At 47.8% G+C, this 22,513-nt stretch overlaps 1 protein-coding gene across 1 annotated transcript in view; it reads right to left on the bottom strand.

Moving 5' to 3' along the window:
- Nucleotides 1-6,017: 6,017 nt before the first annotated feature.
- The window catches only part of Hhla1 (HHLA1 neighbor of OC90), a 40,224-nt gene continuing 23,728 nt past the window's right edge, over nucleotides 6,018-22,513 (bottom strand). The window contains 6 exon segments of the mRNA XM_087184941.1: nucleotides 6,018-8,432; nucleotides 10,098-10,180; nucleotides 14,283-14,439; nucleotides 18,603-18,677; nucleotides 18,982-19,050; nucleotides 20,955-21,179. Coding sequence (XP_087041067.1) covers nucleotides 8,389-8,432; nucleotides 10,098-10,180; nucleotides 14,283-14,439; nucleotides 18,603-18,677; nucleotides 18,982-19,050; nucleotides 20,955-21,179 — 653 coding nt within the window. The 3' untranslated portion in view covers nucleotides 6,018-8,388.

Here is a 22,513-nt window from a genome sequence, read left to right as displayed (position 1 = left end):
CCAAAGAATTAAAAGAATCATACCACAGTGATATATGTGCACCCATGTTCATAGCAGCGCAGTTTGTGATAGCTAAAACTTGGAAGCAGCCCAAATGCCCATCAACTGGAGACTGGATAAAGAAAATGTGGTTTTTAATAAAATAATACTCAACCATAAAAAATGAGAAATTAGAGACATTTATAGCTAAGTGGATGCACATTGAGGCAATACTCTTAAGTGAAATAAATAGGACACACATGTGTAAATACCGAATAGTTTCTCTTGTTTGAGAAACTGAAAGTGTAAATAAGGACTAAATGTATAATAGGTCATGTGAAATAGGAAGAAAAGGGGCAAAGGGGAAGGAAGTGGGAGGGCTAAGGGAAAGGATAGAAGGGAATGGGATTAATAGGAGAAAATGGAAAAATAGGAACAAAATCTTTGTAAATAGGGAGGACTGGAGGGGTTGAAGGGAGGGCTGGGCAAAGGTGAAAAACAAGAACCAAAAGAGACTATGTAAAGGTGCAAATTTCCAATGATGAATGTCATTCTATTGTATACCTAAAATGTACCAATGATTAGAATGAATAATCGATAATGAAAAATAGGAAGAAAAGGTCCAAAGGGGTAGGGGTAGTGGGAGGCACAGGGGAAAGGAAAGAAGGGAAAGGAAAAAATGATGAGAAATGGAAAAAATGGAAATAAAGTCTTTGTAAATAGGGAAGGGTGGAGGGCCTGGAGGGCTAGGAATGGGGAAAAAATAAGAACCAAGATGCATCATGTAAAGGTACAATTCCCAATGAGAAATGTAATTGTGCTGTATACCTACAAGGTACCAATAAAAGAATTTAATACAAAAAAAAAAAAAAAGATCAGGTTTGCACTTGGAAACTCCGTTTATCCATCTGTACAGTAGAAACTTAACGTAGAGCTCCTTGAGGACACGGCTGTGATTTCACTTATTTATTTTCTGGTCATTTATTGGAGGCCTGCTGTGTGTGGGTGTCAGGGATTCCTAATTTTTTGAGGACACCTTGGGCAGGAGGGCTTTGAATCACTCGCTCCACGTGTGAATACATTTGGCGACCGCGTGGTGGCGCTGCCTGCTAGCAAGCACTGCTTTCAGCAGCCTCTCTGCCTTGGCTCAAGGGATGCGCCTCACAGCTTGCTCTGGGCCAAAGGGATGAGATGGGCAGAGCCCGGGAATCCCTGTGCTCAGCTCAGTAAATACTTAGCTTCAGTAGATCGTCTCAGGCCTGTCAACCACACATTTAGTAGGGAAGAGGAAGAAAAGACCGGAGGATTTTAAAATAATTCTACTCTCTGGGAAATAACTCCTTAAGGAATGGAGGATGGTTGTTTCACTTGTGTATGTTCTGCTTCCGATTGTGTTTTTAGGACAAAGCATGAAGGGCAACACAGAGTGATCCGCACTCCTCCAGGGGCACATATAGGGCTGCCAGGGAGGGTGGTACATGTTGTGCACTACACCAGGATGCCCGCTAACGGGGAAACTGGGGCTGAAATAGAGCCAGCTCCTGAGCTGCCCCCTTGTAGAGCTCCATCAAGCTGGAGAAGGGAGCGTTTTCTGAAATGCGTTATCCTGGAGGTAAGGCTGCCCCGAGTCCTGGTTGCCATCGTCCCATCGGCCATGCGTAGGGCTTGGTATTGGGGAAGGTGAGTCAGGGGAAACACACCATGGACTGTAGGGTCGCTGCTCCTGAACCCATCCCAAGGCCGAGCGCGGCAGCCTCTGGTGGCTACAAAATGAATTTTGTTGAGTGAATGAGGGGAGGGTGTGAGATCTTTGGATGTCTCTCTCAGCTCGGGCACTCCTTCATAATCCGGCAGTCCGATTTTCCCTGGGCTCAACCCTCTGCTCGTAATCTACTTTAGCCACACAAATTCCTAAATCAGGTTCACTTTCAAGGTAAGACAGGTTCTTTGATTACTCTGTGGAGATTCAGCTCTGAGTGACTTATTCTCAGGCCTGAAACCAGGCTGCCAGGGAAGCGTGAGGCACGTGGAGCCCCAGTGGACAGTGGCCTCCCCTGGGGACTTCAATGACGGACACTGGAAGGCCATTCAGAGGAGCCAGCGACCCCTGCGAAGTCAGCCCCACGAGACTGCGGCCAAAGTGGCCTTGGGCGATTCAGTCAGTACCTGGCCCTTGCTCTGTCACATGGGTTATTTGTCACTGTCTCAGTGGAGGGAAGGCCGGGGAAGGGTGTGGGCATCATCTAGTCCAAATGCAAACTTTGCAGATGAGATCACTGAGGCTCAGAGGCTAGAAAAGGTGGCAAGAGTGCCCCTCTTCCTAGGGCTCTTGGCTCCCAGCCCAGTGCCAGTGCACTAACAGCCCCTACCCGAGAGGCTGCTGAGAGCCAGGGTGAGTCAGTCCGTGCGCGAGGTTCTGGTTGCAGGACCCAACGCGGAGAGTCTGCTGTAAAGCGTTAGAAATTGCTGTCTCGGCCCCTGGCACAGGTAAAGGCGCCGTGAGTAGCAGTGCTCCAGACGAAGACCTCAGTGCTGCTCCCTCCTCGCCTTTGAGGAATGAAGGAGGGCTTGGTTTACTGCAGCGGAGCCCTGCCCTTTTCCTCTTGCGACACAAATCTGAGGGTGGCCGCTGCCCGGGGTCTCCCCGGAGCTCGGAGAAGATGGGCTGAGGCACTGCTTGTTGGACTTGAGTGAGCAAAGGTGGCCTGAATACAGACAACCTTGACTCTGCTGCAGTTTATTTTTAAAAAGCAATTTATTTATTTTTTGGTGGTACCAGGGATCGAACTCAGGACCTTGCCTTTACGAGGCAGGTGCAGTGCAACTGACCTAAATTCCTGGCTAAAAAGCAATTTATAGGGTGGGGCCAATAGGGTCTTGTTGAATGGGATCAGAGTTTCGGTTGGGGAATATCAAAAAGTTGTGACAGAGGATGGTAGGTGCGGTTGTTCGAGTATGCGAGTGTAATGCGGTTGAACTATACACTGAAAAGTGGCTAAGATGGTAAATTTCGTCCTATGTATGTATATTGTGCCACAAATTTTTAAAAAGAATCTTTAGGCTTCAGGACCTTGTTTCTTGCATTTATCAGGTCTTTTTTTCTTCGTGTTGGATTTCCCCAAGAGCACGTCCCGCACATGTCTAGGAAAGGCACCCTGGGGCTTCCCCCTCAGCTGCCTGGGTTCCAGCTGGGCTGCGAGGCTGAGGGCAGAGAGCGCCACCCACCGGCCGACTGCCGCAAGGGGCTCTGCTGCAGGGGCGCCGTGCAATCCGTGAGCAAGGCCTCCAGCTGAGCTCCTCCAGGCCAATCTAATTTAAGGTTCTGCTCCGTGGACGCTACCTTAAGCTTCCTGGCCAGCCAGGCGATCCCAAATAAGCAGCCTAGTCCTCATTCTCTGTACATGCAGCACAATTATCGGGGACTTTGGCTCGGGAGGACCCAGGAGTGGCCAGCTCCTCCCTGAATGGGGAAGATCCTGAGGTAAAAACTCCTTGCTGAGCCAAGAAAAGAGGAGTCCCGGTGCCAGCCACAAGGTGGCAGCACGTGGCCAGTCCTGCAGGCTGCTGCTAAAATCCCTGCCCTTCTGTTGGCCTGGTGAAGTGCCCTTGTGCTGCGGCCAGCTGGAAGGCGCTGTCCTGGGCAGCGCTGTCCCTGTAGGGGGGAGAGGGACCCAGGCCTGGCCTTTTCTCTATGTCTCTGCTTGTGGGGTACAGAGCCATGCGCCTCACTGCCTGGAGCTCATTTCCCTGGCCACCAACAGGCGCCCAGAGGTGTCTTTCCAACAGGGCGCTGTGAAGACTAAGCGGGACCCGTCTGGCTGAGGCAGAACGCCAAGCCCTGTAGCTCTCCGAGCTCAGGGAGGGGTGACTGGGGGGACGACTGGAGTTCCACACCAGGGCCCTGGGGTCAGATTGGGCTTCAGGTTTCCAGGACCCTTGCTGATGTGCTATGTGGGATTTCCCCCCAGGGAAATTAGCCAGGTGCTCTCCGCCTGCAGCCTGTCTCCTCAGGCAAGAGCTCAGGGTGCCGCTGGGTTTCCGGCCACACCGGAAGTAACAGTCAGGGCCCCAACAGTCCTGAAGGTCGTCTTTCCTCCCTTCCTATCTGGCTCCTTCCGTACCTACATCCACTCTCTCTCTATCTCTCCCTTTTCCCCTTCCCTTCCTCCCTCCTGCCTCCCTCTCTTCCACCATCCATTCCACTTTTCTTTCCTCATTTCTGCCCTCTTGTTCTGTACTTCTCATCCTCCATCCACTTAACTTTGCATTCCTCCCTCCCCGCTTTCCCTTCCCCGCCATCTCCATCCCTCTCCCTCCGGCTCCCACACCTTCAAGAGAAACAGGAGCTTGCTTACCGTGCGGCGTGACTCAAAGACTGTTGGACCAGCGATGTGAGGCTCTGAGCAGATGGAGGCTGAATCCTTTATATATCAAGGAAAGACCCCTGGTCATGTGAGACCTACGCCCACCCCATCAAGGAGACAGCCTCTCAGGAAGGCTGGTGAGGGGAGGCCCCCTAATGCTATGGCTTGGCACAGGTGAAGGCTGCATAGTGAGAGGCCCATCCTGAGCCTTGCAGGAGATGGGTCTAATTAGAGAACAATGGCAGCCCTGTTCCATGCCACCCCACCTCCCCACCTGGCCGCAGGGACCCACGGGCTCAGGGATTATGTCTCAGGCCATCAGGCAACTCTGGGGGATGAAAGATGGTGCAAGTCACAGGGCTGCCTTGCCAGAGAAAGGGCTGGCTTTGTCTGTCCCAGTTGATTGTTCATCAGGAGGCTCTTTGGGATGGTTCTTATGTGCTCCTGACCTTGGACCTGGGAATTTGATGCCTCTTTCCTTTAGAGGTTTCCTGCCCAGTCAAGGGGTAGAATGGAGGAGGGCTTCATAATCAGATGTCTTAGGTCCCACTGCCAGCCCTGCTGTGGAGAGCAGTGTGACCTCGAACCCCTCACTGCTCAGTGTTGGCTTCCTAATCCATTAAATGGGTGCAGTCTGTGAGGTGGGAGATAGCTATGTGCAATGAGTGGTGTAGGCCTCTTCTGGGCCGGGTTCCTCTCCTCTGCTCTCCATGTCCCCTTGTGAATGGTTTTTGCTCTTGAACTTAGAGAACCGACCTTTATTGGGTGTCTAGCATGTACCACGAATTTCTCACCATGCTTTCCAGGACCCGCCCTTGCCATTCTATGGCTGGCTGTCAGACCATCGCTGGCTGCTCTGTGATCCTGGGAGAAATGGAGCCTTGGGGACCCTTTTATGGCAAGAACAATGGTACCATCATGCCTGACGCATTTGTCCAACCTCCCCTGCCCTGGGTCACCTCTGGGCACTGGCCACAAACCTCTGGGCCGCGGTTTCATCACCGTCTCCTGCAGAAGTGGGGCTCACAGACAGCTCCCCAGCCTGGCCGAGCCTCTGCACTGAAAGGCCTCTGAGACAACAGCTCTGAGTGTGGTAGGGCGCCAGTCTGCAGATCTTACCTGCTGCAGGCAGCCCAGGCCGCTCCTGTTTTGAGGACCGAGGCTGCTCAGCACTGGTCCTGCCCGTGCCCCGAGGGGACACCACCTCTGGGCTGTGGAGCCCAGGGGCACACGTGGTTCAGTGTGCACAATGTGTCTCCTAGGCTCAGCTGCCGCACAGTGCTGAGGTGCAGTCACAACCCACCAGGGAGCCCCCTCTAGGCCTTCTGTGGGTGTGGGAGGCTTCTCCCCAGAGCCCACACCAAGCAGCTGTCTTCACCTTAGCACTGTTACCCTGTTTTGCCAAATCATTCTCTGTGGTGGGTCCTCTCCTGCACCTCTCAGCCATGAAGGCTCTGCCCACTGAATGCCATCAGCACTCCCCAGCCCTCACCCCACTGAGCTGTGGCAAGAAAATGTCCCTGGATTTTGCCAAATGTCCCCTGGGTGGCTGAGCTGGCCCTGATTGTGAGGCACTGGCCTCTAATATCCCCGCTCCTGCAGCTTTCCCTTCTCTGTTGGTGGAACAGAGTTAGAGTCCAATTTCGCAAGAACTCAGGCCTTTAGAAAAGAGAATTGAAAATCACAGATTTTATCACAAGAGCAGCTGAGTCCGTCACTCATACAAACCCCACCCCATGGCCTGTGCAGAAAAGAGGAGACACAAGTACCATAAACTCAGACTCAGCCAGCAGGCAAGAGACACTGACATAATTCTCCATCCCCTCCTCCTCTCCCTCTCCCCATCATCCATCTCCCTCTCAGCCCTCCCTCTTTTCTTTGTCAGCAGAGCTCATTTGGCGGGGATGAATGAAACAGACGGAAATGCACCTGCAGGTGACTTGCAGACATGACATGACGTATGAGACCACACAGTCACCTCCACCAGTGAAGCATCTAGTGGTTCCACCTCCCAGCGCATCTGTTAAGCCATGCTGGCTGCACAGGCACGAACTGGAACTCAAGCTGCAGTCACCCAGAGGCCTCCCCTTGGCCCTGAGTCAGGAAGTACTCAGCTCAGGAGGGGCCCACCTTGGGCCCAGGGAAGGGGGTGGACTCTGATGATCGCCTTACGCTGTGGCCCTGGTTAGCCCTGCCGTGGCTGCCGCTGTGACAGGTGGCATGGTGGTAGAAAGCTGGTCCCACTCGATTTTTCCTGTGCTCGGAGCCTTTGCTCCTAATGCCGGGTCAGACCCTTGTCCACATTTTCGCTCAGTCATTATCTCAAAGAATGGGGCAGTGGAGTCTACATGGGCTGACCCTGAGCAAACAGCATTGCTTTTCGGTCCAGGCCAGCAGTCTGTCCTCCCACTTCCCTGTGATAAGTTACTCTGTAAGAACCAAGGTATCCTTGCCAACCCACGGTCCTTAATATCAGCTTCTTCCATGAGGAAGTTCTCATCAGAGTCATCCATGCCTAATGAAAGGGACTGTTCCTTTTATTTTGATCCAGGAAGGAGTCTCTTTGCCCTGGAAAATTTGCTGTGTCCACCTCATCTTTGCAGACTAAAGGGCTTTTTGCAGGGCCCAAAGTCATGATGACAAGTGTCTATGAATTAGACATTGGATAATTTTGAGGGTCTCTTTGGTGTTCTGGAAACTAAAAAGGAAGCTGTCGAAGTGAACTGGCAGGGAGGTACCTAACCACTCCTCCCCAGAGACTGCCTTTTACATAGATAGGGCCAGGACACTCACACGTCCTGTTTTGTACTTGGATTTTGAACAGAAAGTGACTTTTCTCACCAAAGGGCCACCATAGATCACCAAGGAGTAGAAAACTGAGGCCTGGGCAGAGTGTTAAGGTGGATCCCCAGGCACACCAGGACCAAAGCTCTCCCTGGCGAGGAAGGAAAAAAGGATCCATGAAAACAGCACCTGCCTAGTAATGCTTTCACAGAGCCTGCTATCTGAACTGGAGCACCAGCAGACATGGAAATAGTGACGAGGGACTTGACCTAAAAAAGAGAGCAAGCAGATTCTTTGATCCTGTAGCATCAGTTTGACTTCAGGAGGCGCTGGACCTGGAGTGAGCAAGTTCAGCCACACAGGCACTCCAGCCCTACATGGCTGGCCTTTAATAAAATCCTCAGACTCCAGGCTCATGTGCTTCCCGGGAGACCATGATCCATGCACACTGCTGAGGGGGGAAAGTGCAGGCTGTGTCACCCAGGGAGGGAAGAGCCCTGAGGCCTTGTGCCTGGGCTCTCCTGGGTGCCGCTGTTCATGCCTTTTACATTTGCAGGTGTCTCTGCATCCCTTTGCTATAGTAAGCGGTAAGTATGAATGCAGCAGTTGTTTTCACTAGTGAATCACTGAGCCAGAGGATGCTCTTGGGGACCTTGGAGGCAGTGGGATGCACAGAAGAGGAATGGAGACAAGATGTCAGCTGAGACATCTCTCTACGCCTCCTTCTGATGAAAGTTTCCATCATCTCTTACCTAAGGGTTTGAAAGATTCTCTAGATCCTGTAGTATGGCAAGTCAGATTAGTTGTGCATAATACAGTTTTAGTTAACTGAATAACAAAATCATATGTGCTTTTCTCCAGAGTATAGATTCAGTTTTTTTCTCTTCAATTTATCCTTTGAAGTCCTGCCCTTAAGTCACTGCAGGCATGGTGTCAGAGTTTCTGAGTTGGACTGGTGTGTTTGGAAAAGTGTGCACACCCTTGCCTGATTATCCATTACTGAATGGTTGCAAACATTATAGGGATTTCTTGAGCATAGACATTAGGTTCCCATGACTGAAGCAGGTAGGGGAGTACAGCGTCACTGCATTAATCGTGAGGCCTCTACCTTCAATACTGTACACAGGTCCAAAGGGCAGAAAAAGGGACAACTTCCAAAAAGAAACACTTTCAATCCATGGATGATCTAGCTGGAGCCTGTGTGATGGAGTTGGGACAAGCCCAAGGGGAAGAGTTGCTGCCTGAAGTCCTTGCTTGGTCCTCACACTGACTTGCAGATGTTCTCCAGGCATTTCTGCTTCAAGGCTGGAAGAGCAAGAAGGAGGAGTTCAGAGTGCTGAGACGGGAGCATTGGAGACTTTGCCTTGAACTCTGACAGGGACCAGGACCCCAGTCAGGGTGAGTTACAGAGTAAAAAGGACTCATGCAGGACCCCCTTGCTATTTAGCAAGTGAACGGAGGAAGGAGCCACCCATATTTCTATATTCTTCACTTACTGTTCTTTTCCCAATACCCAGTTAAATCTAACTCATCTCCCCAGTTTGCAAGACACTAATTTACCCTTATTAATGTATTATTCAATAAATGTAATCAGCTGTGTACATAGAGGTTTTAGTGTGGCAAGGACCAAAGAGAAGCTATTGACTTACGTATTTGCGAGATGCTCTATTCCCTCTCCCCATACCAAGTGAAAGGTTTTCTCTCTTTGGCTTCTCAACCTCTCACTCCCAATGCCTGGCTCTTGCAGGGCCTCGTGAAGGTAATGGTAGAAAGAGAAGACAGAACAAGTGAAAGGCTAAATCTGCATAACAGTGAAGGACAGAGCTGGGGAGGGTGGTGGATGCCAATAGTCCAAGCCCTTTGGGAAACTGAGGCAGGAGGATCAAAAGTTTGAGCCCAGCTTGGGCAACTTAGAGACTTAGTGAGACCCCGGTTCAAAATAAAAAATAACAAGGGCTGGGGACGTAGCTCAGTGTGATGGTCCTGGGTTCAATCCCCAGTGTCTCTGGGAGAAGGGAGTGGAATAAGCAGGGGACATGTATGGAAACAATGAGAAGCACCAGAGGCTTGACTTTAAGAGTTTTGAGTGCTAGGTTGGGAAGTGAAGCTTAGGGAGAGGCTGGAAGAGAGTAGCTTATGAGAAGCAAGGATAATTCAGGGTGAAAAGAATGAGGACAGCGCCTAACCAATGTTGGCGTGGGTCCCATGGATCCCATTTGATGTCCTTTAAGAACCATTAAGAAAGACTGAGCAAGACTTTCTTAAGAAAGACTAAACTGGACTTTTTGGGTTTTTGTTTATTCATTAACAGTAACACATCACCAAGACCGGGCCATATGAGGACCCAGTTCATACCTGGATTACATTAAAAAGGGATTTTCCAGAGTTCAATGTATTCTGTGATTTCTGGAGTCCTACAGCCCCCTGACCAGATAGCCCAAGTGGATGGCGCTGTAAAACACCACACTATTGACTTGGGGACCAGCAGACAACAAGCCACTTCTGTTCGTAGGAGTAGGAGGAAGAAACAAAGGTGACACCAGGCATTTCTATGGGTAGATGAGGCTTTGAAGCCATTGAGATGGGGCAGGGCACCATAGATCCCATGTCTAGGACTTCATGCTGTTTCTGCTCCCTGAATTATTTCTGTACATTTCCTGTTGGGTGGGAATTTCAGTGTTGATGTGGTGATTTGTCTTCCCTTCTGCTTTTGCTTGTCTTTTTAGCTTGCATGGAGGCTCAGAGGCTGAGTATCTTGCCTGAGTTCACATGGAGGGTAACCTTCTTGCAGTTGGCTGAAGAATCGGACATTGCCTAGGCCCTCTTCGTCTATGCTCAGTGGTGACTAGATGACCTGTGGAGGTCCTGAGATCCCAGCTGAGGCAGGACAAGCTCTCAGGGTCCCAGCACCTCCCTGGCCCATGGGAGATGTGTCACTGTAGTTACAGCAGGGTCAAGATGGGCACTTACTGTGCGAGTGGGACACCCTCTTCACCATCTGACAGATGAAGGTTGCGTTCTTCAGAAACCAGGAATAATACTCCAGGCAGTACCTAAGATTTAAGTCAGAGTTGGGAGCAATCACTGTCCCGTGCAGCTACTAGGGGACAGGCAGAATGAAAGGGGTCACTATGTAAATATGAAGGCATGGCCAGTTATCCCAGCAAGGACCCTTGTTCATCTTTGTAGGGTCTGAGAGGAAAGGTAAGGAAAGAGGCTGGATGGGGAAGAGCTCAGACTTTGGGGCAGGAAGACTTGTTTTTAGTCCTAGCTCCACTATTTATTAAGATGGCAACATCCTTGCCTAGCCTGATGGAGGTGTGACAATGAAATGGAATGAAACAACATGCCTAGATGTCCCTTGTCCCTGCACTGCAATGGCAGGGCCAGGAAGATCTAAAACTCTGTTGGAGCACCCACTATTATGCTAGGTGTTTGGATCAGATCAGAGCCACCAAGCCACTGCAGAGTCATAAACATCCTGGACCCAGCAGGAGCCACGGACACGTGACTGCCACGTGGGCACCAGGACAGAAAGCACCCTGCAAGGAGGGAAGGCTTGTCCCAAGGATGATGCTAAAGAACCTACATAGGAAAAATTTTCAAGAGAGGGCTATAAGAGAGAGAGAGAACTGGGGGGTGGGGGAAGAAGTTTAGGAAATCATAGTTTAAGAACTGACAAAATGAAGGGCTGGATTTAGGGGTCCTGCATGTTTTATTGTTTCTGAACAAGACAGTGGAAAGCCTGAAGAAACTTGTAAGAAGTAACTCGGGCACAGTCAAATGTTCTACCCCTTACTGTACCATGTGGCATCTCATCTGAGTAAGGCAAAGTACAGACAAAGAGGTTAATAAAGAATGGATAGAAGGAAACATGGGAATGGATCTCCTGCAGATGTGAAGGGGTCAAAGAGAACAAGGATAAAGGACAAGGGAAGGGGAATGAGCAGAATGAAGACAAGCCATGTACAGGAACCTAATAACCTCAATGAATAGAAACATCATGTGCCATAAACATGAACTGAGATTAATCCTATCAACAAGAATGAAAATGGGGAAGGGGAATTAGAGGAGGAGGGAGGGAAGGAAGGGGAAGGGATTAAAAAAAGAAACGAGGTGTACTATGTACATGGACCTACTTCTCAAGACGATTGTGAACTGTATGTACTGCAATCATTACTAGTAAAAAAAAAAAAGAAGTAACCCAGGTTCTTGAAAGGGTGAGGTTGTTTTGAATAGGAATACCTGTCAGAAATAGGGGTCCACCCTTGCAGCTGCAGTCACACTGAACATCCCAGTGACCATAAAATGCTCCATGCTGTCTTCCATATATTTTTTTTTTGGTACAGGGGATCAAACCCAGGACCTTGCACTTGCAAGGCAGGAGGTGGCACCGCTGAGCTAAATCCTCAGCTTTCCATCCTATCTTCCCATGTGCTTGTCCTATGGTCTGGAGTTGCCTCTCACGTTTTCTGCCTGGGAAACTCTCATTCCTCCCTCACACCCTATTATTTCCTCTGCGGTCTCTCAGCATATGATTCAGGATTTGCTACCACACTCGGCATGGCTGGCTTGAAATCTGTCTCTTTATATTGCCAGCCTCCCCACTACACAATGGGGATTATTCTGACTCAAAGGCTACCTTTTCCACAAACATTCTTAGGGCTCTATTTACACTATGAGATTCTTGTCTGGCATTCAGTGTTTGTACAGATGCTTCCTTCCTATAAATTTAAGTTCAAAGCTTCTCTCAGCAAATTTCTGCCTTCCTCACTTATTATCTCATGAATATTTGCAACGTGGATATTTTCAAATGTGATGTTTTCCAAGGGGCTGTGACTTGCAGATTTTTGCCTGGGTGCCAGACTTGCTTACCACCAACTCTATTTTACTTTGTGTTCATGACCATCTTTTCTAACTTTGAAATCTTCAGTTTCTGGACCTACTTATGATTTACTTCTTTATTCCCTGGCTTAATGTAGTACATGGCTGATATACCACAGAGACTTAATACATATTGTTGATTTAAAGAGTGAGAGAAAGATCTAATATAGTGAGCTGCTCCTAGATAATACAGGAAGTATTCCTTTGAAGATTTCCTCTCCTTTAGGACTCAGCTTTGCCATGGAGAAAGCTGAGCCTTGCTGCTCACACCTTGGGTCTATTGATCCTGCTTATTACCCCTCAGTATGGAGAGAACATTCACATTGTCTAAGGGACTCGAGATCAAGGCCAAAAAGAGGTGAGGAGACAGGTTGTAAGCCTGGGCATAAGACATAGAGAATGGACTTACTGAGGAATCTCATGAGCAGGTTTGAAAATGACATTAAAGCTCTGAGAACTGGCCTCTAGACCGCAGGCACAGGGGTATTCATCTTTGTTGTTTGGGTCTGGATTTACAGCCAAGAATAAATCCCAGAGGACAGAATAGTATATTAATATCTAGGGGGTAGGAAAATGTCCATGTTTAGACCTTCTTCATAATGTTGTCGGCCTTATAATTCTATTTAACAAGCATCTCATTTAACGGTCTGGTGACTGCTTGGGATTTATGAGAGAGCTGCAGTTTAGACAGACATGTGCTTTGGCCAGTCTGTCCCAGAAGATGTCACCAGGCTGAGGGCATTGGGATTCAAGAACCATTCACAAGGTCCGTGAAGTATGATGCTGGGATTTCAATTGGGATTGCATTGAATCCATATAGCAGTTTTGGAAGGATGGCCATTTTCACTATGTTGATCCTTCCTACCCAGGAGCAAGGGATCTCTTTCCATTTTCTGATATTGTCTTCAATCTTTCTTTTCAGAGTGCTGTAGTTTTCAGAGAAGAGGTCTTTGATTTCTTTTGTTAGGTTGATTCCTAGGTATTTCAGTTTTTTGGATGCTATTGTGAAAGGAATTATTTGCCCTATTTCTGTCTCAGTGAGTCTGTCATTCGTGTAGAGGAAAGCTATTGATTTTTGTGCATTGACCTTGTATCCAGCTACTCTACTGAATTGGTTATTAAGCCTAGAAGACTTTTGGTGGTGTTCTTAGGGTCTTCTATATAGAGTATCACATCTGCATATAATATCTCCAGTCATCTGCAAATAATGACTGGAGACTGGATAAAGAAAATGTGTTTTTTTAAAAATAAAATGGAGTACTACTCAGTCATAAAAATGAGAAATTAGAGACATTTATAGCTAAATGGATGCACATTGAGGGGATACTTTTAAGTGAAATAAATAGGACACACGTGTAAATACCAAATCATTTCTCTAGTGTGAGGAACTGAAAGTGTAAATAAGGACTAAAAGGTATAATATATAATGTGAAATAGGAAGAAAAGGGCCAAAGGGGAAGGGGAAGTGGGAGGGTAGGGGAATGGAAAGGAGGGAATGGAATTAATATGAGAAAATGAAAAAATGGAAACAAAGTCTTTGTAAATAGGGAGGGATGGAGGGGTTGAAAGGAGGGCAGGGGAAGGGGGAAAAATAGAACCAAGAGAGATTATGTAAAGGTGAAAATTTCCAATGATGAAAGTCATTATATTGTATACCTAAAATGTCCCAATAAAATAAAAAAATAAAAAAAAAGAACCATTCACAGCCCTGGTAAGTGGGCTGGGGATTTAGCTCAGTGGTTCGGCCACCTGCCTCCCAAGCGAAAGGTTCTGAGTTCGATCCCTGGTACCAAAACAAATAAACAAACACATAAACAAAGTCCTGGTTAGTAATTCTACCTGCCACAGTGCAGTCCATCTTCACTCCACTCTACTCCTCTGCACTCAACCCATTTCACCACAACCTAACTCAACACAGTTTAGTTTATCTCAATGCAACTTAGCTCAGCTCTACCCAAGTCAACACAATTCCCCTCAGTTCTACTGACCTTCACTCAGTTTAACACAAATTCAACTGAGCTCAACTGCAATTATTGGATCTGGCCTTGCACTTGGTTCTGGAAACACAGAAGTGAATCAGGCCCCATTGTAGCTGTCAAGAAAGGGGCAGTCTAGTACAAGACTCACTGGAGAGTCCATCCCTTGAGGTAGCCCCTGTCACCTGTCTGTGGGTAATTTGATGTATGGCTACCTTGTGACCTACAGAAAAAGCCACACAGAATAAGGAGCCTATAAGTACTGGGTGTGAAAATGAGCAAGCAGCACGGTTACCTCACAGACTCTGTCATAGGATTCCACCTCCGGCTCCCACAGAGGCATTGCTGGAAGAAGCGACACAGCTCCATCAGGCAAGGGTTGAGCTTCTGCAAAGCCAGGGTGATGGGGGCAGCTGTCATGGTCCCCTCTTTGAGGAGTGGCTGAGGACACCCTAGAAGATGTAACCTCAGAGCAGTCAAACCAAGAAGAGTTCAGCAAACATCTTTCCATGGTTAAGGTTTGTGCCAGGTCAAGATGCCCTTGCCTACTCTCAGGTGACTCTGAGACAGCAGTAAACAGACTGTGGCTTTATCATTGGTAATTTGAGGGTCTCAAGAGGTAGGTAAAGAGGTAGGGACCAGCTTCCTGGAGGAAATCAGAAGTGGTTTTCCTGAGGAGCATGTTTGAATCTAACAGGTCGAGTACAAATGCATCAGGTGGAGGGCCTTTCTGGTGGAAGGGATGGCTTGCTAAGGAGAAGTGGAGAATACTATGAGTCCAAGGGTATGGGTGTGTGTGTGTGTGTGTGTGTGTGTGTGTGTGTGTTTGTGTGCGCACTTGAGTGTGTGCAAAGAAGAGGGAAAAAAGTGCAGGTGAAAGATGAACCTGGCAAGCCAAGCCATTGTAGAACTGGACTCTGGATTTGTTGAAGATTAGTTATGTTGCAGTGAGTCAGATTTTCACTGTTGTTTAAATGTGAATTTTAGGAGAAGAAAGAAAATAATGAGAAGATTTTTTAAAAATTTCATCTCTGGGATCTCCCAAAGCTGGGACAGCTTCCTATGACAATACCTGTGCTTCCTTACGTGGAAACTAAAGAGACACATACCCATTATATAGGGCGGCTGGGAAAATTGAGTGACTCAGTTTACACACACATACTACCAAGTTCCTGCCACGCAATGATCAATAAATAATAGCTATTATTTTTATTAAAAATTTAAGAGGCATCTACTGTTTGCCAAGCTCTGCTAATAGACACCAGAGATGTAATAATGAATAAGAAGGAAGACAGCCTTTCTCTCACTGAGCTTACATGACGGTGACCTACAGGTTATGTTAGGATATTAACAATCCTCATACAGCCAAGGGGATGATCACTGTGAGAAAAATTATCTCTTGGAGTAGGCAAAAAGGAAACCTGGTGTCCTTGTAGTGCAGTTCTGATTATTGTCTAGCAAACCCTCTGTAGATTATCTGATTACACAGGGTGTGGACCTTTGACTGACATCCTAAACACAGAGTTTACAGCTCTGGAGGGGTAGAGGTCAACTGATAGCCATCATTCTTGTCTGAAAGCAATGTAAATAATACCTGTCTATAGCAATACAAACAAATTTTGTCTGATAAATGTACAATTGATATAGCTACAAGCTATGGGATATCAGTTAATGAACTGATTTGAAGTTTTGTTTATAAATGCCTGTTCATCAAGTTTCCTATTTAATGAGTGTTAACATCTTCCTGGTTTCCTATTTAATTAAGGAGTTGAATGATATCGTTGACATGTTGACACGTGTTCATTCCACATTTTTATGTCTTTTTTACAGTTTAAAAATTATAATTTATCAGTAATATATTAAGTGGAAAGGGAGCTCATAATATTAGAGAAGACTTCACAAAAACATTTTATCCTGAGTCAAGTAGAACATTAAACCCATCAGCACACTGATCAGTTTCCATTAATGTGTCAAGACATTTTTCTCTAATGTTTATTGAGTACTTGTTAAGAATCAAGTCCTAAACTTTTAAAATATGTATTGTCTCATTTAATTCTTATAAGAACTTAGGATGTAGCTATCTGAAGTACTATTTTATAGAAGAGGATGCTGAGGGCCCAAGTGACTGCATCTGACTCCCTTATGTAGCAGGAACCCAGCCTGCAAGCCCTGATGCTGGGGCCATGGACCAATCACCGTATTTTACTGCATTAACATAGTTAACATCTCCAAGGCTTGATTTCCACAGCCCACTCCTCCCTGCATCATCATCCTTCTCCAACCCAGGAACAATGCTCAGGAAGTCCACTCAGTCTTTCCAGTCCAGTCTGACCTTTGGTTCCCTCCTGATGTTCACTTCCACTGTCCCCATGTACTCTTGATTCTGTCTCTCAGCAATACCTGAGTCACCGGGTCTGCACGGTCACTTAGCTCCAGCCCATCCTCAGCACAAATGCTTCCTCACCACTTTCCCTGCTCTCAGCCTCTCCTCTCTGCAGCCCCAGAAATCCCTCTGCAGCACAAACCCAGTCCCACAGCTGTCTGCTGCCTCAGAAGAGGCCGTGCTCTTTGAGATGTGGCCCACCTTGGTGATTCTGCCCTTCCTCACCTCTCAGGGCTCTCAGCCATCACAACTGCAGCCACAGAGGACTCTGTTGTCCAAGGAAGCCTCAGTGCTTCTGGGCCACAGAAGCTAAGCTGAAGCTAAGCCTCTGAGAGGTGCATGTTGGAAGGCAGGGTTGTTCTGAGGCACTTTCTCAGGCAGACTCTGGAGTGATCCCTCCCTCCAGCAGCCATCTCCTCTCTCTGAATGCATGTGGTGTTTACCTTTCGCATGAACCTTATGCGTTCTTCCTTTCACTGCAGTTTTTGTGCCTAGTCCACATCTCGGGTTAGGTAACATGGAAGGACAAGATGAGCACAGGCTTCAGAATCAGATGCAGCTTAGCTTAAAACTCAGTCTGGGCTGGCATTGTAGCTCAATGGTAGAGAGCTGGCTTAGTGTACACAAGCCCCTGGGTTCAATCTTTATTACCATGAAACAACACAAAAAGTCTTGCATCTCTTTATCTGTAGGACTCGTCAGAATTGCATAATGAAGATAATGTTACCTACCTTGCAGAATTATTAGAGAAGGTAAAAATAATCCCATCACCATGTCTGAAACAGAGTGGGAACTCAGGAAATAATCCATTAAAGGAATGAATGAGTGATTAAAAAAGACTCTATTGATGATACTTTTGTGGATGTGCAGAACAGTTTATTTAAAGATAGCAAACTCTTTATTTTGTAATTACATCTTTCATTAGATAGATGATGAATGGATACATATGGAAATAGATAAATTGATAGATATAGGTAGACATAGATTGATATAGATAGCTGGATAGAGATAAGACATATCTATGAGATAATAGATGAGGGAGGAATGAGTGAGTGGATGGATAAATAGATGGAGATAGGGTTTTAGATATAGTTATGCATATGAACAGATGTAGATGATAGACATAGAGAGACAGAGACAGAGACAGAGAGACAGATACAGAGATAGAGACGTAGACATAGACGTAGACGTAGATGTAGACATAGACGTAGATGTAGAGGTAGACAGAGTCAGCTTGTTTTCTAGAACTCAGCCAAACACCAGCCCCTGTCTGCACTGCTGTTGTGTTTGCCTAGAACTCCTGGGGAAAGGACTATAATTTCCTTTGGCAGCATAATCATATCTTAGTGTCTGAAAGCCCCATTCACCATTCATGGCCTGCTGCAAGAGGCCATGGGAGATCTGAGGCGATAAGAACAAGTCGACTGTGAGGGCTCCAGCAATTTAATAAAGTCTGATGACATATGACTGAACAGTCCGGAGCATTCAGGAAACTGGTATAAAAAGGCAGGAGGAGGAGCCCGAGGACCCAACCAGCCTTAAAGGACTCACTTTGTTTCAAGTCCTTTCTTCGGGAAACTGGCTAGCAGAAAAGAGGACAGTGAGACATACAAAAAAGGTGGAGACAGCAAAATCCAAAGAAACTCAAGTTTCAGGGGGTGCTGAAAACTCAGCTACAGGCCCAGTGTTTTTTCCTTAGATCCACGAAAATTAAGCAGGCAGGGATGGGGTGAGCAGAGTGTCCCTTACAAGAGAACTACAGTAAATCACAGCCAGCAACTGGGGCCTGGGGTTGGAGTTGTCGTTCTTTCCTCTCCTCCCTGCCAGCAACCATGCCTATCCTAGTGGCCGCTGCCATATGCAAAGCCCCAGCACCTGCCCTACAGATGCTCAACCAAGAAGAGTTGACTGGATTAAATTACACAGAGCCACACAATCCCAGACCACTACCAAACACATTATCTTGCTTGACACAAAACCATGCCGAAATGAAAAAAATACCACATGATTCTAGTGCTCACATAATTGAAACTTTTTGCTTTCCAGCTGAAGAAACTGAATCCTGGCAGCTGAATGCTGGAAGCCACCTGACCAGTCAGTCAGTCGTTGCACTGAGATTTGCATCCTAGCCGTCTGACTCTCAATTTCTCAAACACACCCCTCTTTGTTACACTGCCCAACCTCCTTCAGAATAAACATGAGTGAAAGCAATGATGGGATGTTGCCACTCACTTGATGCTTGGTGCAGAGCCAGGACCCAGGCTGGCTTTTTCCCAGGGGTGGGCAGCCACTCTGCAGGGGGATCACCTGCACAAGGCAAGAACAGCCATTTGCAGATCAAAATGAGACAACACAACCAGAGAATCCAAAACCATTCGGGACAAATAGTTCACCGCCAAGGGGAAGTGATTTGTCCAGTTTAACAAGGCAATTTAGCAGCACAGCAAGGCTCATCAACCCTTCTTCTGCCTCTTTTCCTGAGCTCATTAATAAGGTCTATCACTGGCTTCCTTCGTGCACTGACACCCCACCCCTCTGTGTCCCTGTCCCCATGCTGTGTGCTTCCCCTGTGGCTTTGAGTTGCTTTTTCCAGTGGTGTGTTTGTTCTCACCTGTTTGCAGATCTTTCGGAGCTGGTGCCTTGGTTGGACTCAGAGTCTGCGTGCTAGCTGTGACTGTTCCTGGGATGAGAGTGAGCAACGTGAGCCTACACCACTTCAAGAGGAGCTGAACTGGACGCTACGCCTTGTGCTGCCCATTTGGTGCCAACCCAACCAGCGGTGTTCACTAAGCCAGGTATCGGAGGGTGCTAAGGATGTGGAAATAAGTAAGAAACAGAGCCCACCATGGAGGTTCTCTGAGTATAGAGAAGGGAGGAGACAAATTCCTCAGTTAGGGTAGGACAGTGTGATGGGCGTCACTGGGACCAGCTGATGTCAGTAAGATGTGCAGGAGAGGGACCATATTAAAGATGTGGAGCAAGAAGTGTGCAGGCAGGGGGCTTCTGGGCAAGTGGGAAATAGTCTTGGTGTACACACAGACCCCATCCCCATCCAGTAATCGGCCAAGCAATTATTTTCATGATGGACCATGGGCTCAGCTCAACAATTTTTTAAAAATCATGTTCTTAAAGTCTTGGTTTAAGGACCACTTCAGGACCCCATCCTTGGTGTCAAGAGGCTGGCCACTGGCAAAGCTAGTGAAGCAACCTTCTCCTGGGGAGCAAGGGGGAGGGGACTAAGTAGGCACTGTCACTGCGGGAGGAGAGGCAAGGAGGGTGAGACTGAGGAACAGCTGCCCAGTCCCTAGGCCCCAGTTTAGACTGAGACGTGGCTGGAGGGCTAGGGAGGAGAAGGGGCCGCCTGGGCCTGGAGTCAGAAGAGGGAGGAGGGGTGGGAGGCTGAGAAGTGGGTTGGCAGCAGAGCCTGGGCTCCACACCCCAGAGGTGGAAAACTCCTCCCTCCTGGCCTGGTGTGGGGTCTGCGGGTTTTGCAGTGTTGAGCTCCACAGGGCCCCTGCACCCAGCTGCCTCCCCAGAACTTTTCATTGTTTTGTTTTGAGACAGGGTCTTGTCAAGTCACTAAATTGCCCAGGTTGGCCTTATCCTCCTGCCTCAGCCTTCCTGAGTGCTGCAATTACAGGTGTGCACCACTGTACCCAGCCTGCGTCTTTTCTGCATTTCCTGCATTCTGTAGTATCCTTAAGGCTTGCTGCACAACGGTGTTTCTGTGTGGTTCTGAAGCTGAGCAGCCTTGGCCACACCCCAGCAGAGCTACTCACCTGTGACTGCCATTAACAGTCTGACTAAAGGCTAAAGAATCTAGGATCAGGAGGAAAGGGACCCTGGCCAAAGGCAGGTAGTGCTCTCCTCTGGCCACAGTGGCACTGGGCATGGGCAGGGTAGCAGTTGGGCCATTGACTAAGTGTTTCCCAGGTGCTGCACACTGAGCCCAGTGCCTTGCAGGCATCCCCTACTGTAACTATCATGGCAACTATGGCATCTTCAGTCCACTGATGGGAAAACCAGGACTCAGGTGAAGGAGACTGCCTCCTGTGTGCACCATGTCGGCATACATACATTCACACATATATGAATCACACTCGACAACTCTTCTCCCACTTTTGAGAATTGAAGCTTTTCTCCTTACATGGTTATATGTTATTTACACGTTTGCGTGTGATTAATGTGCATGTCAAGTTAAATTGTGTACACATAATGTAGAAGTAATTAACATAATCCGAAAGACAGTTGACTGGAGTAAACAGTGTCACTTCTCCTGGGCACTACTTAATGGACAGAGAAATGAGGAAAAGGAAAATCTGGACATGAGTTTTCATAAAGGATAGAGGGGGTGAGAGATTCTTGTGAGGAGGAAGTGTCCATTCACTCATCTAATCAGTCAAAAATGAGAAGAAAAGGGGGAAGAAGAAGAAAGAAAAAGAAGAGAAAATTTGCTTTATGATCATTAGTTATATTTCTCCCTTATATTATACATGTGTGTTATATTTCAAAATTTAGATTTTTGAAACAGACAGTGCTAGATTTAACTGGAAATGGGAGGTGTGGAAGCGAGCATCCTCTTACCTGAGCTTGGGCTAGCTTGGGCTGGGCTGCTGGGCCTGGCCATTATCCCAGCAGGCTCTAGAAAGCTCTCTGTGCTCCTGGCCTCTTGGGCCTCCGCAGATGTTGGTGTGAAGGAGTGAGTTTCCCAGGAAGGCCCCGTAGTCTGAACCCTCGGCGTGGACAGCATAGAAGCCCAAGGCTGTCTGTCCGTGGTCTCCCGTGGTGTCCCAGTCACTCTCCTGGTAGCTGCAGGTTGAAAGCCACAGTCATTGATACACTTGACCATTCTGACTCATGAATGAAACTGCAGAGCCGTGGAAATGCCACCAAGGGCAATGCAATGACTGTGCCTAGTGCTGGCAATCCAAGGGCTTAAACTTTACCAGAGCTGAAATAAATGACCCAGTGAACCTTGTTCCCTAAACACCACATTTTATAAAATCCTCCAAATCCCTTGGACATGCGGTCTACTAGAGTATGTATTTGGGGTAGGTAGGCTCTGTGTCAAATTTATAAAGGCCATTTCTAATCATGTGACATGCTGGAAAGATAGTGGGGCTTGAGTTGAAGAGGTCTGGAGACACGAACTGTGAACTTCGAGGCAAACTACCTCTGCTAGCTGTATCATTAAAATGGGGATAATACACATAATAATTCCTTTCTCACAACACCACAGGAGTATCATCAGTTAGGACAAATCTTCCCTAATTGGGCTTTCAAAAAATTCTTAAATGGTCTCACCTGGGCATGCCCTAACGAGGTCCTGAGCCTCGTGGAAGACGCCAAATCACCCCGCTGCAGACAGGCAGGTCTGCCCATGCCCTACCGAGGTCCTGAGTTGCACAGAACACACCGAATCAGCTCGCTGCAGATAGGCAGGTCTGTGCATGCCCTACCGAGGTCCTGAGTCATGCAGAAGACACCGAATCACCTCGCTGCAGACAGGCAGCCACCTGGTTCCACACTACAAAGACGCAGAGCACACCAGACCACCAGACCAAGGTACTGAGTCCCACTGTTCCCAGCCCAGAGGTAGGGGCTTCTGAGCCATCGTCCCACTGCTCCTGGTCCAGAGGACGGGGCTTCCTGGTCACCATTCCTCCCACTGCTCCCAGCCCAGAGGAAGGGGCTTCTGAGCCACCATCCCACTGCTCCTGGACCAGAGGAAGGGGTTTCCCAGCCACCATCCCTCCAGCTGCTCCCAGCCCAGAGGAAAGGGCTTTTGGGTCACCATCCCTACCACTACTCCCGGCCCCTGTCCCACCTCTCCCAGCTCAGAGGAGGTAATCCATGCAGGTGCTAACAGCCCCCCGCCCCAGTTGAAATGAGAAAACATGTAAATAAGTCTGAAAACCAGACTTCCAGATCACCTACAGCAACCTCAAAGGGAAATGAGATGGAACACACTGATACTCAACCACCTGGACCCACTGAACTGACAACAAAAGGGGATCTGGAAAAAATGAAATCAGAAATAATTTCTCAGATAACAGGAGAAATTGTGCCCCTAGTGCAAGACATGATTAATAAATCTAGAGAGGAGCTCAGGAACATGATGGAATCCCAACATAAGAAACAAA

Source organism: Heterocephalus glaber, unplaced genomic scaffold, assembly GCF_053883595.1.
Source record: "Heterocephalus glaber isolate CG9 unplaced genomic scaffold, H.glaber_assembly_v1.0 deba00000281, whole genome shotgun sequence".
NCBI lineage: Eukaryota > Metazoa > Chordata > Mammalia > Rodentia > Bathyergidae > Heterocephalus > Heterocephalus glaber.
The sequence above is the reverse complement of the archived record's forward strand: the minus strand, read 5'-3'. Positions and strand labels throughout refer to the sequence as shown.